This window comes from Microtus ochrogaster, chromosome 6 (assembly GCF_000317375.1).
Source record: "Microtus ochrogaster isolate Prairie Vole_2 chromosome 6, MicOch1.0, whole genome shotgun sequence".
In the NCBI taxonomy this organism is placed as follows: domain Eukaryota; kingdom Metazoa; phylum Chordata; class Mammalia; order Rodentia; family Cricetidae; genus Microtus; species Microtus ochrogaster.
In genome coordinates this window covers 83,624,475-83,637,458 of record NC_022013.1, presented here as the reverse complement: position 1 = coordinate 83,637,458, position 12,984 = coordinate 83,624,475, and the positions used below count along the sequence as shown (strand labels likewise).

The 12,984-nt window shown below is 52.6% G+C and overlaps 2 protein-coding genes across 6 annotated transcripts in view; both read left to right on the top strand.

Annotated features, from left to right (window-relative positions):
• Positions 1-238: 238 nt before the first annotated feature.
• Positions 239-3,177, top strand: Lefty1 (left-right determination factor 1). 2 transcript variants are annotated; one of them, XM_005348955.1, is made up of 5 exons: positions 239-488; positions 1,553-1,595; positions 1,698-1,799; positions 1,985-2,230; positions 2,814-3,177. In XM_005348955.1, the coding sequence occupies exons 1-5, from the start codon at positions 239-241 to the stop codon at positions 3,175-3,177; spliced, it is 1,005 nt and encodes a 334-aa protein (XP_005349012.1). The 2 variants fall into 2 exon arrangements, with proteins under 2 accessions (XP_005349012.1, XP_005349011.1); XM_005348954.2 differs by having other exon boundaries at positions 1,553-1,799.
• Positions 3,178-6,401: 3,224 nt separating this feature from the next.
• Tmem63a (transmembrane protein 63A) overlaps positions 6,402-12,984 on the top strand; it is a 37,140-nt gene continuing 30,557 nt past the window's right edge. The window contains exons 1-3 of one of the 4 annotated variants that reach the window (XM_026779903.1): positions 8,286-8,505; positions 8,704-8,831; positions 11,097-11,296. In XM_026779903.1, the coding sequence (XP_026635704.1) occupies positions 11,111-11,296 (186 nt within the window). In that variant the 5' untranslated portion in view covers positions 8,286-8,505; positions 8,704-8,831; positions 11,097-11,110. Of the gene's footprint in view, positions 6,504-8,285; positions 8,506-8,703; positions 8,832-10,860; positions 10,871-11,096; positions 11,297-12,984 lie in introns of those variants that run through there. The other 3 variants (XM_026779904.1, XM_005348953.3, XM_026779905.1) reach the window with 3 other exon arrangements.

Genomic DNA, 12,984 nt, shown 5'->3' with positions numbered 1-12,984 from the left:
TGACCAGATGTTCTCAGTCCAGACAGGCCTTTGTGTCTTTTCTAGACAGCCCCTCCTCAGGGCTCAGGGGCTTGTTTCATGCTGAGCTCCCAGGAGGTCCCAGGGGTGTGACCTCTCTCCTCCTTCTTCCCCACCCCCCATCCCAGGGCCAACTATAAAGCTGGTCTGCACCAGCCCTCTGTAGACTCAAGACTCTTTCAGGACACACGCATCCACAGCTCCTTCCCTGGGCATCACCATGCGGTCCCTGTGGCTCTGCTGGGCACTCTGGGTATTGTCCCTGGTTGGCCCTGGGGCAGCTCTGACTGGAGAGCAGGTTCTGGCTAGCCTGCTGCAACAGCTGCAGCTTAGTCAGCCACCGGTCTTGGACAAGGCTGATGTGGAGGGGCTCGCCATCCCGTCCCATGTGAGGGCTCAGTACGTGGCCCTGCTACAGCACAGCCATGCCAGCCGCTCCCGAGGGAAGAGGTTCAGTCAGAACTTTCGAGGTAAGCCCTCCCACGTTGTCCTTAGTCTCTATGCAAGGCAGGTTCACAGGTCTTCCACCTGTGGTGTCAATGGGCCATGGGTTTGTGGGACTCAGAGTAGAAGCCATGGGGTCACACTCTGAGGGATTTATTAGAAGGAGCAGGTCCGGGAGAGCGCTGGGGACCTGGTTGTGCAATGAAGGACCCTTGGGGATAGGAAAAGGGGGGCTAAACTTGCTGTTAAATTCGGGAGCAGAGAAGAGGAGAATGGAGGAAACAGAGCCCCAGGAAAGGTCAAGGCCACATAGAACTTCCTGGGGTCACCATCTGGAATAGTGGTGGACTGTTTTGCCATGAACAGAGAACAGTGGCTGGGTAGGGGCAGCCCCGGGTAGCAGAAAGTTCGGAAGAGTGAGAGTATAAGTATCTCATTGTCAAGACAGCAAGGGCTTGCATGGTAGCACCGCCTCTTCCAGCTGAAATCAGCTCTAGGGCACAGCCACATCCTCAGATTTACTCTCCTATGGTACCTTGGGCTGGAGACATAAGGATGCTGGTCTGAACAGGTGATAGCGGTGACTGCTGAGGATAGGTGTGGCTGGCCGCTCAGGTGACCATCCTGCTATCCTAGAGCCTCCTGTGTTCACAGTGACTGGTGCCATTCAGGATGCGACAGCCCTTAACATTTGCCCCAGGCTCCTGCAGTCCTGATAAAGATGTCCACAGGCTCCCGTTCCTCTTTCGTGGAGGAGTCATTGACTCTGTACTCTCCAACTATCTTCTGCAACCTTCGCTGAAGAATACTGTGTTGCTGCGCTCTTGAACCCCACCAGCTCCTTCATTACACAGGGGTTCAAAGCCACCACCAGGGGTGGCAGCTGATAATAAAAAAGACACAGCCCCACTGATTGTTTTAGTATTCAGAGTCTCATTGCAAAATTTATAATTCTTAGGTAGGGAGAGGTACTTTTCCCCCCGTGCTCATGGGCTTCCTGCTCCCAGTTCTTCCTGTGGATTAGTAAGGAACCTTGGCCTTGGGTCTTGGTGCCAGTAGAGGTCCGGCTGACTTTGTCCATGGTCCACAGAGGTGGCAGGCAGGTTCCTGGTGTCCGAGACCTCCACACACTTGCTAGTGTTTGGCATGGAGCAGCGGCTGCCTCCTAACAGTGAGCTGGTGCAGGCCGTGCTGCGGCTGTTCCAGGAGCCGGTCCCCACAACTGCTCTCCGGAGGCAAAAGAGGCTGTCCCCACACAGTGCCCGGGCTCGGGTCACCATTGAGTGGCTACGCTTCCGTGAAGACGGCTCTAACCGTACAGCTCTCATCGATTCCAGGTATAGGAGGTTCTCTCTCTCTCTCTCTCTCTCTCTCTCTCTCTCTCTCTCTCTCTCTCTCTGGCTCTCTGGGGGAGGGGAGCAGCAGAGGATGGGATGGGGACAGAACGGGACTGGAGACTCCTCTCCTAGTAGACTAGAGACAGTCTTCCTGTCCCCTCGCCTGACGCACAGCTGTGTCGCAGGCTCGTGTCCATCCACGAGAGCGGCTGGAAGGCCTTCGACGTGACGGAGGCAGTGAACTTCTGGCAGCAGCTGAGTCGGCCAAGGCAGCCACTGCTGCTGCAGGTGTCGGTGCAGAGGGAGCATCTGGGTCCGGGGACGTGGAGTGCACACAAGTTGGTCCGTTTTGCTGCTCAAGGGGCACCGGGCAGCGAGGGGCGGGGTGAGCCCCAGCTGGAGCTGCACACGCTGGATCTCAAGGACTACGGGTAAGACGCTGTGGGTTAGCTTGATAAGTGAAATCGAGAGACAAATGTGTAATTTGACTTAACTGTGAAATGACCAAGTTTCAGAGTGTGAGACTATTTAGAAAAGTCCCTCTGACTGTTAGGAAGCCCCAGTAAATATTTTTAGTTATTAGTTATCCACTCCCACATAAATATCCAATTCAGTCGTTTCCTTTGCCGTAGCATTTGGGCCAGAACCCAGGGCTTCACAACAGGCCAGTGTTCTCCCAGTGAGCTATATACCCAATATACCCAGCCCTCCTCCTCCTCCTTCTCCTCCTCCTTCTCCTCCTCCTTCTCCTCCTCCTCCTCTTCCTCCTCCTTCTCCTCCTTCTTTTCTGAGACAGGGTTTCTCTGTGTAGCTCTGGCTGTCCTAGAACTAGCTCTGTAGACACCAGGCTGGTCTTGAACTCGCAGAGATCTGCTTGCCTCTGCCTCTCGAATGCTGGGATCAAAGGCCTGTGCCATTACCGTCCAGCCCAGTGGAGAGCTGGATCTTAAGTCTCCCTCCCAGATGCCCGGATTCTCGCCTTCTCAACTGACTTCTGATGTCTCATTCCCACAGGGCTCAAGGCAATTGTGATCCCGAGGCGCCTGTGACTGAAGGCACTCGATGCTGTCGCCAAGAGATGTACCTTGACCTGCAGGGGATGAAGTGGGCAGAGAACTGGATCCTTGAACCCCCAGGGTTCCTGATTTATGAGTGTGTGGGCAGCTGCCTGCAGCTGCCTGAGTCCCTGACCATCAAGTGGCCGTTCCTGGGGCCACGGCAGTGTGTTGCCTCAGAGATGACTTCTCTGCCCATGATTGTCAGCATGAAGGAGGGAGACAGGACCAGGACTCAGGTGGTCAGCCTGCCCAACATGAGGGTGCAGAAGTGTAGTTGTGCCTCTGATGGGGCTCTCATACCCAGGAGGCTGGAGCCATAGGCAAAGGAAGTGGCCTCCCCAACGATGTGACTTTCATGTATATCCGAAGTGTTCTATTGTACTGAGAGACGGGGATTCTGAATCCCTGATGGGCTAATGCCCTGTCTGTGTTCTTTGGTGAACTCTCTGTATTGGAGTCCAGGCTCTTCCCCCTAAATTTTACCTTTGTTATGAGGAATGTGACTCACTGGCCACTAGGGGGCCCTACCTAGCCATCTCTGTTCTAGTCACTGCACTGTATGTTAAAGCACTTAACATGTATAGTTACTGTAAGCTAAGAAAGAATTCCTAATTGCCATTGTTCCCTTAACCTGTCACTGAGCCCCAGTGACTTTGTAACTTTGTCCCTAAGACACAAGTGTATCAAACATGCTCAACCTAGGTAATACGGACTTCGGACTTCGCTAGATGTGAATAAAATACGTCTTGTTCTGTAACTTTTCTTGTTTGTTTTGTTGTTTTTGAGACAGGAACAGAGCAGGTGAATCTCTGAGTCTGAGGTCAGCCTGTTCTACAGAGCCAGTTCCAGGACTACACAGAGAAACCCTGTCTCAAAAAAAAAAAAATCCTTCATAACTCTAGAAGAACAGGGCTCACTCCTTTTGTCCTTTTAGACTGATGCAGGGAGCCTTTTACAGCATCATCTGTAGCATGGTAGGATACCATGTTTACAGAGACTTTGAAGAAATAACTAATGCAGAATCTCAGCCCAGGGAAGGGACTTCTGAAGTCTCTCTGCCAGTCTACACAGCTGTCAGCTAGGACTTCCACACCCTCCAGCTGTGCCCTCAACCTTCTCATCTTGATCCATTAAATAGGTGCAATCCCTACGGTCCATGGCTCTGGTTTAAGGAACCAGAGATTCCATAATTGCTTTACACACTGACTAGCACATCCTGGCTAGTCCAACTCACATGTTGGGTTTGTTTTTTAGACAGGGTCTCACGTTGGAGCTGCTTGCTTTTATTTTTTAGCATTATTCTTTCTTTGAGACAAAGTGTCATGTAGCTTAGGATGGCCTCCAACTCCATATGTAGTTAAAGATGACCTTAAATATTTTTAAAATTAAATTGTGTGTGTGTTTGTGTGTGTGTGTGTGTGGAGAGAGAGAGAGCCAGCTAGCATGTGCTGTAGAAGTCAGAGGGCAAACTTCCTTCAACAGTTGTTTTTGAGCCTGGCGATTGTGGCACACGCCTTTAATCCCAGCACTTGGGAGGCAGAGGCAGGCGGATCTCTGTGAGTTCGAGGCCAGCCTGGACTACAGAGCTAGTTCCAGGACAGGCTTCAAAGCCACAGAGAAACCCTGTCTCGAACCCCCCCCAAAAAAAAAATAAATAAAATAAAATTAAAAATAACAACAGTGGTTTTTGAGCCGGGTGGTGGTGGCGCATGCCTTTAATCCCAGCACTCGGGAGGTAGAGGCAGGCGGATCTCTGGGAGTTCGAGGCCAGCCTGGTCTACAAGAGCTAGTTCCAGGACAGGAACCAAAAAGCTACGGAAAAACCCTGTCTCAAAAATTAAAAAAAAAACAAAAACAAAAACAGAAAAACAGTGGCTTGGGGGGGGGGTCAGGCTTTCACGCCAAGCACTTTCACCCCCTGAGCCATCACTGGCCTGGTCCTTGAGTGTTGTGATTACAGACTTGTACACCATGTTTGACTTCTGTGGTTCTAGGGATCAAACACAGGGCTTCGTCCACACTACCCAAGCACTCTGACAGCTTGAGCTACATCTCCAGCCCCTTGTTCATCGCTTTCGTTCTGTTTTGTCAACTGGCACCCTGACCATCACACCACTGCCTTCTCTGGACTTTGAGACAGCTGTCACCTACTGAAGAGCAGCCATAGAAAGCCTTTCTGCCGTTATCAAGGGTCCTAACGTGTTCTTTTCTTTGGTAGTGGTGCCACCATCCTAATAGGACTGGGGCTAGACCCCAGGACCCAGGTCAGGCAGGTGTCAGCATCATCAACAAAGGCAGGAAGTGAGGACTAAAGATGTGTGGAGTGGGAGCAGGGAGAATGGACAGAACCAATCTGAGGAGCCAGAGGAATGACCGGGGGACCATGATAACCAGGGATCTAGGGAAGCCAGATAGCTGTGGGGTCTTTAACAAAGGCAGTAGCAGAGCAGGGGAGTGGCCAAGTAGAGCTAAGGGAAGATAAGGACAGAGGAAAGTTCTGAGAAATAACTGTTAGCTAGGCGCTTAAGGGAGAGAGGATGGAAGTCAGACAGAGGAGAACGGAGAGAGGAAAGACACCCTGTTTCAGATAGCCACCAGCTAGAATCAGGGACAGGAAAGCTGCCAGGATATTTTTGTCTTTACAGTAGAAGATGAAAGCCCAGGCATGGAAGCGAGGTCAGAGAAGGGGCAAAGCTGTGCCTTGGGGAACGAGGAGCAGTTCCGGCATGAAGTTGGTTAGTGCTGGCAAGGACCCTAAAGCAAACTTTGGTTCCATTCTTTTCCTTGTGGAAACAGGCCTGCAAGTGGGTAGTTTGCAGCAGTGGCCAGGCCACAGTCCTCATTTCATTCCCCAGCACATCCAGCGACGATTCTGCCCTGGGTGAGGGGGGCAAGGCAGGTGCAGAGGCCGCTGGTTCCCTGAAAACCTCCAAGTCCCATCCAGAACACACAGCGTGTTTGGCTGCAGTTGGCAACGTTGGTGGCCCTGGCCGGAACAGTAACATGTGGTCCCAGGAACTCTAGAAATGCTGTATTTTATTTATTTAGGGCAGGACGTAGCTTTGGAACTTTCAAGGTCCTGGCTCCTTACCGCGGCGGTCCTCTCTGTGGCTACAGATGACTGGTGCAGGGTAGGTCTACTGTGCCCCGGTGCTCCCCCGCACTGCGTCCCAACTGGGCCAGCTTATGAAGTTCCTGGGGACATTCAACCCCATATAGAGCCGATCACGAACGTTTGCAGATGCTTTCCAGCGCCGACCATCCTAGACTTGGCCCAGTGTCCTCTCAATGGGGATGTGCTGGGGCAAAGGAAAGACAGCCCCGAGACGTCCTCTCCCTGCCTTGTGCGCTTTAGATGGTCTGATCCCGACCGTAGACTTCTGTGAGGACGGCCACGCGTGGACCAGGGTTAGAGAACCACATACAGGCTCACTGTCCGGCGCACAGTCTTCGCGGTCCAGCTGGCGCCGGCGCTGGAGAACAGTCCAAATTAAGGAAGGCGTGGACGCAGTTCTGCGCATGTGCAAGAGGCGCCGGAGTTTCACTTTGCAACTTTTAAGTGGTGGGGACGCTGCCCCGCCCCTCCAGGTGCGGCCAGACCACTCCTAACCCCCTCCTCCCCGGCGCGCGCGCGCCGCCACCTCAGGTAAAGTGGGAAGGGGACCCGAGCGGGGGGGAAGGGGGGCGGGGGGCAGGTCGCGCCCCGCCTCTTCCAGGATGTGCCGGCGGGGGTCTACACGGGGCACAACGCCTCGGGTCGCCTGCCCTGGCAGCTGTCGGGGTAGCAGTAGCCGGGTAGGTGGCTAGAGAGTGCCAATCAAACCCTGCGCCGCTGGGACTTCCTGACAGCCCTTGACTGCGTGGCTGACTTTCCTCCCTGTTCCTCCGCGGGCTTTGGAGCTTGTTTGCCGGGTCTGATCTCCCCATCTAACTAGGCGAGCAGCCTCGGAACCCTCTCTAATTCCTTACAAGGCTAGATCCGGCTAAAGCGGGCTTTGTACCATCCTGGTGACCGCTTCTGCCTTGGTAGCATCGGGTGGAGGAAACCTGGGGACTTGGGGAAGGCCGGGGGAGGCGCGAGGGGGGGGGGAGCTGCGACGGTAAAGAAACCACATCCGAAAACTTATCCTGGGACCTGATCAGCCTGGCTACTTGAGATCTCGGGTAGGGTGGAGTTTTAGTCCCAGGCAGGGACCAACAGTTGTAGGGACTTTTGCAAAAGGGAACACATTTTCTGTCCTGAAGCTCTAGTTGGATCGCAGAGCCAGCCCCGTGGAGGTTTTTTTGTTTGTTTGTTTTTTGGGTGGAGATGAGATGGTGGAATACTGAGCATTCGTGTATGTGTATACTCATTGAATGTGGGATGCTGACTATTGCTAAGGGTGTGCACCTAGGCAAGGCTACTGAGGCCACAGTGACTAGTTACTTTTTTTTGGTTCAAGACCGCCCCCTGCCCCTCTCTCTTAGCGACGTCTTTGGAGCACAGGTCTGCCTCACATTCAGAGCACGCTTTGCTCTGAGCCGCGTGTTCCTAGCCCTTGGGGCTAATTTGGCTTCTTCCTCACCCCGAGAGCCTTGTAAGCTTGGTCTGGCTGCCCCTCGATGGGTGCGCTCCCCCCTGCCCTCTCAGAGCACGTTCCTTTGCGAAGGCGAGAAAGGGCTGGCTCATTGAGAGCTTAGGGAATGGTCTGCGGCAGCCTCTGGCTTTTCACGCAGATGGTGGGTGGGAACAAGTTGCCCATGGCTGGAAGAGATGAGGGTCTGAGACTGGGGGTCTTAAAGGTTTTCATTTCCCAAGTCTTCCATGTTTGCTCTGCTGTGTTTGATTTCCCCGATTCTAGCCCTTGGGGGATGCTGGGGTAAGGTGGCGCTTGGTGTCTGCCTGAGGAGGTGGGTCTGACCTCTTGCCCAGGCCACCCTCCCTGCTAGCTTGAGCTCTCAGGGCTTTCCTTTTGTCTGGTTTTCCAGTCTGACTTTCCTTAAGTCAGAGTCTTACTGCCTGGCTCTTTCGATGGCCTCGAGCTCGCAGAGAACCACCTGCTTCTGCCTCCTGAACTCTGGGATTAAATGGGAGTACCACCACACCCGCCTCTCTTAGTTTTTACCAAACTTTGTAAATTGTCCTGGGAAATGTGCTTGGCAAGAGAAAAATGACATAGGAGTGTGACTGGGCTGTTGGGGAAGGGGAGCCAGAGGAACCTTCCTGGGGTCAAGGTCTCTGTTTCTCCAAGCCCCTGAAACAGTGATTTTGGAGAGCCCCTCCTCCCACCCCAGCTCCACCTCAGCACCTCCCTTCCCTGGGACAATGTCCCTTTGTGAGCGTTTATGAGGATGTTTTCCCCTTTCTCTTTCCAAGCCCTCCTTGTTTGCTTTGTGGCCAGTTCCCTTTCCCCAGTTCTAGCCTTAGGGGACCTTGGGGTGCTGCAGAAGCCTTCTGCATCTGTATGAGGCTTTGGCTTGGGGTGGATGCCACCTCTAGCCCACAGCCACTGTGCTTCTGTGGAAGAGAAACCCTCCTGATTTTAGCAGGGCTGTGATCCATGGGACAAGAAGCAGGAAGCTGGCGGGGCTGTGTGAAGAGAGAGGAACGGGCACACAGAGGAGCACCGGCAGCTGGTGGAGGTCTGGGAGTTTAGGTGAAGAGCCAGGTAGGAGGAGACCCACTGAGCAAAGCCAGGAAATGGCCTGTGGGATGAGAGAGATCCAGGCAGGTCAGAGAGCAGGAGCAGGGTGCTGTAGGACCGCTGTTCTGATTCCTAAACTGGAGGAGGGTGACCCCTGTGACTTACGTGACACTGGGGGCACCTGTGTTGCTATAGGACAGTTTGTGAGGGTTGGTGTTGCAGGGGCAGGTCAAAGTGGACGGCTTAGCAGGAAATGAGGAAGCCAGAGCCTGACTCACTGAAACTAGGGAACTGTGGGAGGCTGTTCAACTGAGGACTTCTCTCCACAGCCTTCCTCTCTACAGTGTCTGGTAAGCATGATGAATGGAAGGCCTTGCATCGCCAGACAGGGATGTTTCGAAGTACTGATGTCCTGGTCACTTTTTTCTTCTTTGAAACAGCCTTATGTGGAGATTTCTATTAGTGCCAGGGGCACCGGAAGCCTCAGGAGGTGTCAGCACTGAGCCTGGAGCCAAGTCTGTTTGGTTTAGCTTTCTGTTGTAGCCAAGGCTGGTCTTAAAATCCCGATCCTCCTATTTCCTCCTTGAGTGCTGGGGTTGCAGGCCTTCCGAGACCATTCCTTATTTCCTGGGTGAGGTTTAAATTAGACAAAGCAGCTTCAAGGTGGAGGTGATATTTATGACTGTTCACAGCCACTAACCAATGGCTATAGCACCATACACAACTTCTTCCTCCGGCCACTGCAAGTTCCTTAGAGGACGTGAAAGTGATCCATTCTTAGGCCTGTCTCCCTCCCATCCTTCCCTCACTTCCTGTCAGGCACATTGCAAGTGTGTGTGTGTGTGTGTGTGTGTGTGTGTGTGTGTGTGTGTGTTCCCCAGCATAACAGTCCCAGGAGCCAGAATTGGAATTGAATCCCTACCCCCATACCCTCCCCTCATTTGCTATCAACCTCATTGCACCGTGCGAGTGTGTGTATGTGTGTGTGTTGTGTGTGTGTAAGAGAGTTTTGTGTGTGTGTGTTCCCCGGCACAGCAGTGTCAGGAGTCAGAATTGGATACTTTACTAGTACTTTAGGTAGTTCAGACATCTGCTTCAGTTCCCCACATCCCCACCCCGTTTTTTGTCCCTGATACTTGGGTTTGGTCTCTGTAGCAGGTAGAAGAAGTGGACTTTGAGGAAGTCCTCTAGGGACCGTAACTTCAGCAGATTTGGGGAGGCGGGCGCCTAAGGAGGAAGGTGTTTTCTTATGATTCTCCACTCATAAATTATGTGTAGAATAGGCCAGAACGTGGGCACCGAAGTCCCCAGTCTCCAGTGCCAGGGGACAGACTCTAGAGAGTTCTATTAGATTTTCCAGGAGTTTCAGGGGTGCCATAGCCTGCAGCTGTATCTGCTTGAAACACTGAGCCTTCTGTTGGGGGGGGAGCTGTGGACAGAAGAGGGCGGAGCTAGGGACCTGCTTTGCCCTGAGCCTCGCCTAGGAGAGGGCCTAGGCCTCTCCTCTCTGGCTGTGCCTCCCGCTTTTGCCTCTCTTGGGGAGGCACCATGTGAACAGTGAAGAGTCAAGTTTTTTTGTTGTTGTTTTGTTTTTTGTTTTTTGAGACAGGGTTTCTCTGTGTAGCTTTGGAACCTGCCTTGGTACTTGCTCTGTAGACCAGGTTGGCCTCAAACACACAGAGATCTACCTGCTTCTGCCTCTCAAGTGCTGGGATTAAAGGCATGCACCACTACCACTAAGTGAAGAGTCAGGTTTTGAGGCTCAACCCTGCTGCACCCAGCTTCTTGGTTTGGGGGACAAGTAGTCATAAAGTTTCAAAACTTGGGTTCCAAGTACAACCAGTCTTGGAGATCCCAGCTCTGACATTCTGAGGATAGATAGTTGGAGAGGGCTCTTGTCCTTGGCTCAGAAGAACCAGCAGTGTTCTTGGCTGTTCCCGTTCTTACCTATTGGTGTCTGAGGTTTCCTCTTTCCAGCCTTTGTGGCCCTCTCTCCTTCTCCTGCCTGTTTCTGGATGCCCTGAGGACTCCTTTTTTTTTTTTTTTTTGGATTTTTTGAGACAGGGTTTCTCCGTAGCTTTTGGTTCCTGTCCTGGAACTAGCTCTTGTAGACCAGGCTGGCCTCAAACTCACAGAGATCAGCCTGCCTCTGCCTCCTGAGTGCTGGGATTAAAGGCGTACACCACCACCGCCCGGCTCCCTGAGGACTCTTGAAGGAGTTATTTTCCCAGAAGCACTTGAGGCTAGAGGAACTTCAGCACCTCAGCCACAGCAGTGGCTACCTCTGACCTCCCCATCCCTTTACCTCATTTACTGTGGCTACCTCTGACCTCCCCATCCCTTTACCTCATTTACCCCTTCTCAGGGCATCTGTTCATTGTGTACCCAGGTGGGTCATGTAGTCTGACCATCTGGGCCATTCCCAGTCTCTGTGAACCCTACCCGGCACAGAGATGCAGTGCTCGGCTTTCCTGACTCTGTACTGAGGGTCTCGGGTACTCCACCTGCATGGCGGAGGGAGGAGGGCCAATGACATACACTTCCCTTTGGCTGTGGCAGCCCTGGCTGGGGAAACGGAAAGTTCCCACCCTGATATTATACTTCTTGTTCCCTAGGGAGAGAAGGCAGGATGACCAGCTCCCCATTCCTGGATCCCTGGCCATCCAAGGAGGTGTCCATCAGCGAGCGCCTGGGCCTTGGGGACCATCGCAATGACTCCTACTGCTACAGCTCAGCCAAAAACAGCACTGTGCTTCAGGGGGTCACCTTCGGAGGCATTCCCACTGTCCTGCTCATAGATGTCATCTGCTTTCTGGTAAGGTCCTCTCTCAGTTTAACCTCTTACTCTCTAGGACCGTCTAGGAACCGCACGTGAGGTAGACCCACATATCCGTGTGTACTCTGTGACCCCAGGCATGTGGTAGAGAGACCCTGAGGTCTGGAACCAATGTAATGATTCCTTCCTCGGAGGATGTGGGCCTCGTGTGGCAGTGTGATCATGATTCCGATTGCAGAGCCACTTGCCAGGCCTGTCTTGTCTTACTGGCCCTCAGCGTGGGTGGCATGAGAGATGTGAGGGCTGTTGAAGGCCAGAAATAGATTGCCAGAGCTGACCTTAGGGGGTACGTGTCCCTTTCTTTAATGTCTACTTTATGTTTGCAAAGATTCCTCCAATTGAAACAGGCGCGTTATTATCTTTGCAATGGCTCAACAGTGGTTGAGGTGTGTGTGTGTTTTAGGGATGGAACCCAGGGCATGTGCATACCCTGCAGGTACTTTCCTTCTGAGCCACATCCCAGCCCAGTTAGTTTAGATTTATTGGGATTAACATGCACTGGTTTTTTTTTTTCATTAAGACCCCCCAGAGCCGTGCCTTCCTTGACTCTAGCATCTAGGAGTAGAGAATGGGATAGATGGGAGGGTGGAGTTCATATCTTAGGTCTGCCCAGGACTGGTGGCTAAACTGAGTAGGAAAGCTAGGAAAGGCGGGGAGGCAGTCAGAGGACTCCAGTCCCTGCCTGGCAGGGGCAGAGGGTCCCACACCCAGGTCTCCTGACCCTACACTTGACCTCAGAAGGTTTCTAGAGCAGAGGTCTATATTGTTGCCCTTAAAATTTGCTACATTGTTGCTCATCAAGTCTGATACAGGAAACTGCTTGTTCTCACCTTGGCTTTCACCAAAAAGGGAATCTCTACTATCACCAAACGTTCTCAGCGCCATCCTACTGGCAGGAGAAAAACAGTTCTCCATGCTGTGGGACTTGGCCAAGAGGGTAGAGCAGGCAAGGTGTGGCAGTATACTGAAAGGGGGTGGGGTCAATGCCCTCTGGATGGAGAGAGCTAGGCGAAGGTGAAGGCCTGAAGAGCGCTGTGGAAAGCCCAGGTGGGCTGGGTAGCTGCTTAGGAAGAAAGTCACTTTCATGTAGACTGTGCCAATTGCGGTGATTTTCTTTTTAATAAGGGACAAGGTCTCACTATGTTGCTGAAGCTGATCTCTGAACTCCTGGCCTCAACCAATCCTACTGCCTTAGCTACTCAAATAGGTGGGATGACAGGCTTATTACAACCACAATGAATTTTTTTTTCTCAAGACAGGGTTTCTCTGTGTAGCCCTGGCTGTTCTGGAACTCACTTTGTAGACCAGACTGGCTTCACATGCAGAGATCCACCTTCCTCTGTCTGGGATTAAAGGCATGCATCACCACTGCCTGTCTAGGAGTGTAGTAAAGTTTTTATTGCAGGAACTTATGGGGTCAAGCGGGGGCCATATGCAAGCCAGAGGGTCCTAGAGACCTAGGTGCGGGAACATGTCCACACTGTGTGTGCAGAGGCAAGGGAGCAATGGCAGAGAGAGGGTGAGCACATGCTGAGGGGCTTGTGTTTGTCCTACAGGTGACTCACCTGCCTTTGAAAATACGTCATCCGGAGCTAGTTCCAGGACAGGCTCCAAAACCACAGAGAAACCGTGTCTCGAAAAACCAAAAAAAAAAAAAAAAGAAAATA